The sequence below is a fragment of the Hetaerina americana genome, unplaced genomic scaffold, assembly GCF_022747635.1.
Source record: "Hetaerina americana unplaced genomic scaffold, ioHetAmer1.1.p SCAF_45, whole genome shotgun sequence".
Classification (NCBI taxonomy): domain Eukaryota; kingdom Metazoa; phylum Arthropoda; class Insecta; order Odonata; family Calopterygidae; genus Hetaerina; species Hetaerina americana.
This window is the reverse complement of record NW_027287041.1, coordinates 1,831,101-1,836,127: the sequence shown is the minus strand read 5'-3', so window position 1 is coordinate 1,836,127 and position 5,027 is coordinate 1,831,101. Positions and strand designations below refer to the sequence as shown.

Here is a 5,027-nt window from a genome sequence, read left to right as displayed (position 1 = left end):
GAAAGCTCTAACATTTTACTGTATGAGTGTCCTTTTAAATGTTTCAATTTTTTGTGTTCTATTGTGCTGTCTGATTATTATATATATATATATATATATATATATATATATATATATATATATATATATATATATATATATATATATATATATATATATATATATATATATATATATATAATATAGGAAATAAGACAGCAACAAATAATATAGAAACACTAAAAGATCACTCACATGTTATTTCTTGATCATTTTGATGGAATTCTGCTCCATCTTCCGATGAAATAATATTGTTTGTTGCTGTCCAATTTATTATTTGGCACTTCTGTGTTGTCATGAAATCATCTATATATATATATATATATATATATATATAAATATATATATATATGTATAAATATATATATGTATAAATAAATATATATATGTATATGTATATATATATATAAATATATATATATATATATATAAGTGTGTTTAAATGTAATTAATCCTAAAGAGCATAATGCTGTTCATTGTAGGACTAACCCATGCCAACTTTTTCAGATGGTGGTAGAGAACATGATCTTGAAGCAAAGCTTGACAAAAAGAAATCCCTGCACACATGTCAAATTTGCAACAAGGTATTCACAGATAGGGACATTCTCAAAGCTCACGTGATGCATGTACACCTTAAAAGGGTAATGCAAATCAGATGTGAATTGTGCTCGGACGTGTTTAAGTGTAAAAGTGACCTTGATGAACATGTAGAATTTGTGCATGCTTTGAAAAATAAACACCAAAGCCAACGGTGCTCAAGAAACTTAAGAAATCAAAGCAAACTGAGAAACCATGCTTCAACACATACTGATGAAAAGCTCTTTAACTGTGCCACGTGTTTCAAAGCGTTCTCAAGGAAAGGAAACCTACAGACACACATGTTGACTCATACTGGAGAAAGGTCTCATAAATGTAAAATATGTTCGAAAGGTTTTAAACAAAAATCACACCTTGAAAGTCATATGTTGAGCCATGAGATCAAAAAGCAGCATAAGTGCACGGTATGCCTGAGAGTTTTCACGAGAAAAAGAGATGTTTCTAGGCACATTAAGGTACATACTCGTGAATCTTACAAATGTGCATTGTGCTTGAGAGTTTTCGCAAATAAAACAAGAGTTCAGAGGCACATTCTGACACATACTGGGGAAAGACCACACAGATGCGAGTTATGTCCGAAAACATTCACTCTGAAACAAACACTAAAAGCTCACATGTGCGTCCATGCTGGAGAGAAGCCATACCAATGCCAGGAATGTCCAAAGGCATTCGGTCTCAAGAAAATCCTCAAAGAACACATGCGAATACATTCTGGGGAGAAACCACACAAATGTAATATATGTTCAAAATCGTTTTCAGATAAGTCAAACTTTAATACGCACATCTCAACACATTCTGATGACAAACAATACAAATGTGCATTATGTTTAAAAGGGTTTTCGAGAAAGGTTAATCTCGGAAGACATACGTTGACACACACTGGGGAAAAGCCTAATAAATGCAAGATCTGTTCCAGAGCATTCTCAGACAAGGCAAATCTTGGACGACACATGATGACACACACTTCTGAAAGACCACACAAATGCCCAATATGCTCAAAATCTTTCAAACATAAATTTGATCTCAAGAGACACAACAAAGTCCATAAACTGGTAATAACTGACTAAAGTGCTCAAACATGACAGTAACATCCACCTCCCAAAGATTACCAGGGCAGCATACAGGTTGCATTCCAAAATTAACACAACAGAATGTCCTGCCCTGCTACTATCAAACTCAGTCAGATCAAACCTCTTGAAGTAGGTGAGGAAAACCCTAAGCTTTGCAATGAAACTAGTCATAGTGCCCTCCAATCTCTGGAAGTGGCAGGACATCAGTTATTATAAATCTCTGAATGCCGGCAGTATCTTGAAAGACCAACTGAGTAGAAATTTCAAGTGAACTTTTGCAAAAAAAGATCGAGTAGGTGTGGGGGCTAATGTACTGGCTTCTGACCCAGAGGGCCTGGGTTCAAATCCCAGCGGTGTTAAATATTTTTCAGAGGTATCTCGATCCCTACTTGTGGTGCTTTGTGGAGGGCACTTTGAGTGAGTGTGCCGTCCGTCGAATGGGACGTTAAGCTGCAGACCCCATGGTGCCTTTTGTAAAGAGTAGTAGGCTAATGCCGACACCAGGTTTCTCTCTACCCTTCATCCTTTCCTGCCCATCCCCTTTGGTGCAAATGACCTCAGCTTTTGGTCACCTCTCTAAATACTACTTTTGCAAAATATTAGAAATGATCCTGATAATTTGACATTATCATCAATGGTCATAAAAACTAGGTTTCTGAATATGGTCTGGAAACAAAATGCCAAAACTCTTGAGTGACACACTGACCAGACCTTGCAAGTGGTTCCTGAAAACACCTTCCAGGGCATGTACCAGTCATGGCAGAGTTGTGAGAAAAAGTGTGTAGAGGCCCAAGGACAGTACTTTGAAGAATTTGAAGTATTTGTGCAAATCTGTTTAATAAATTACTGTTAAAAAATAATTGTATTACTTTCAGAGCTAATCCATTTATATAGCAGACAGAAAAGTGGTTGGAGAATTTGTTTTGAATGTACTTTCAGAATGTGCCCTGTGTAATTGAAGTGCATTAGCATACTGTGGATTAATTGATATTTTTGAAAAATATTCCACCCATTACATCTTCACTGCCAAGAAGCTATGATAAATGTCTTTCTACCATTTTGTATAAAAATTAAATGATTTGCCACAATTATTTTTATTTTCCATGAGAAATTCGTGATAAAAAGGAATGCAGGTTTAACATATGTATTTTTGACTCTAACAAAACAATATTAATTAAAGCAATGAAAACTATATGTAGTTTATTCTTTAAATGAACCATTAACTATAATTTAATATAAGTAGGTATGTTTATATATATATATATATATAAATATAAATATATATATATATATATATATATATATATATACATATATATATATATATGTATATATGTACCCTGCTAACCGGAGGGTCCTGGGTTCAATTCCTGTGCAAGGCACTGTGGGCACCTGCAGCTTCCCCCAAGCTGAAGTGATTTTTCGGGTACCAGATCTTCCTGGGAAACCATAACTGGCACAGGGAAAGGAACTGGCCCTCTTACCCTGATTAGTGAATTTTTACACGCCGTATAGGGCTGGGTGATCTCTACCATAACCTACTAAACCGACCTTCGGGTTGATTACTGTGTTTATGGTTTATGTATATATACATATATATATGTATATTATTTATGCAGCTACCATTCCAACCTTCTGAATTTGAAATTACCAAATAAGTAAAGACTAATGCCTTCCATTGCCGTATAATTAATGAAGAAATAAGTTTAAGAGGTTTCATTTAGGCATTCTGTTGCTTGTGTAAACTTAATAGTGAATACACGGATCTAATTGTGCAACAAAGACATTAATTTGGGAAGATTAGTTCATAAATATCCTGTCAATCACCAAAAAGGTACATTATATATATATATATATATATATATATATATATATATATATATATATATATATATACATATACATATACATATATTGGTCATATTAGCTCAGGGGGTAGAGAATTGGACTACTAACAGGAGGGTCCTGGGTTCGATTCCTGGGCACGGTACTCTGGGCACCTGCAGCTCCACCCAAACTGAAGTGATTTTTTGGATAGTACCAGATCTTCTAGGGAAAACATAATTGACACAGTTAATTGAGGAACTGGTCCCTCCTTATTAAAACCCTGATGTGTGAATCTCACATGCCGTAAATAGGGCTTGGTACTGGGGGATCTCTACCATCAACCATACCAAGCTGACCTTCGGGTTGATTACTGTTATATATATTTCTATATATTTTTTGAAATAAAGTCCTCTATATTGGAATGGCGATCATCAGAGCTTCCTTGTCACATTCTCTCCATTATTGCCACAACAAAGTGAACAAAACAGAAGTTCAATGAAAGGACACTTGCAAATATATTATAAATGTATTCATGGTCCATTATGTCAGTGATGGGCAAGATTTTATTATAATGTGTCTATCTATGGCAACGTTATGAAACCAGTGGGGAAAATTATTGGGGGGTCCACCCTTCCAATGCGGCTGGTTGTCAGTGTGCTCTAAGCAGTCTAAGTAGAAAGATGTGCCTCCATGTGCGAAGTGTGCTTTTTGACTTTGTAACACTGCAATAGACACAGTCAAGCTCAACCATGACAATGCCCTTAGCCACACTTCCTTCATCATTACCGAAGTCCCAGGAGCATCATCCTAGTGATCCTCCAGCCCCCTTAAAGCCCCTGACTTTGGCACCATGTGACTTTTTTCTGTCTAGCTGTTTACTTGAAGAGCCAGAGAGAGAGCTGAAAGGAAGAAACATTGGGAAGAGACCATGGGTTAAAAATTCAAAAGCGTGTTACAATGTTCCTGAAAAGGAGACATTTCCATGTAGAGAAATGGAGTTTCACGGTGCCTTCAGGAGTGTGGCAGACACGTCTCCACTAGTGTATCAGTAGATTCAGGTGGGAAAGAAAGAGTATTATGAAGAGTTTTTTAAGAATTTGTACATGTATGTAAATAAATAAATCTATATTTTCCTGAAAATTCAAATTATTTCAAAGCCGACCTGGTATGTCAGGGCTATTAATTCAGAATGCCAAGCTGGGAGAAAAGCATAGAGGATATTTGCAGGAGGTATTTTTAAAGGGATTAGGGAAGGGATGGAAGGTGGTTGGCCAAGGAGATGATGGAGTGTAGTGGTAATTAGATGGTTTCAACAGTCTAAACTAAGTTAAAGGTAGGTTCTAATGACCAGATTATGAGGCATCATGGCTACTCTTGCCTCTTTGCTGGTTGTGGATTCAGCAATATGTATGCGTATGTAAAAAAGGTAATTTAATATAGTTACTTGCCCAATTTTGGATGAAAATGATTTTTTACTAAAATTAAATCCCTAAT

General features: G+C 35.7%; 1 protein-coding gene across 1 annotated transcript; it reads left to right on the top strand.

Moving 5' to 3' along the window:
- Window positions 1-683: 683 nt before the first annotated feature.
- Window positions 684-4,585, top strand: LOC139693207 (zinc finger protein OZF-like). Its single transcript, XM_071591309.1, has 2 exons — window positions 684-1,484; window positions 4,265-4,585. The coding sequence occupies exons 1-2, from the start codon at window positions 684-686 to the stop codon at window positions 4,583-4,585; spliced, it is 1,122 nt and encodes a 373-aa protein (XP_071447410.1).
- The last annotated feature ends 442 nt before the right edge of the window (window positions 4,586-5,027 follow it).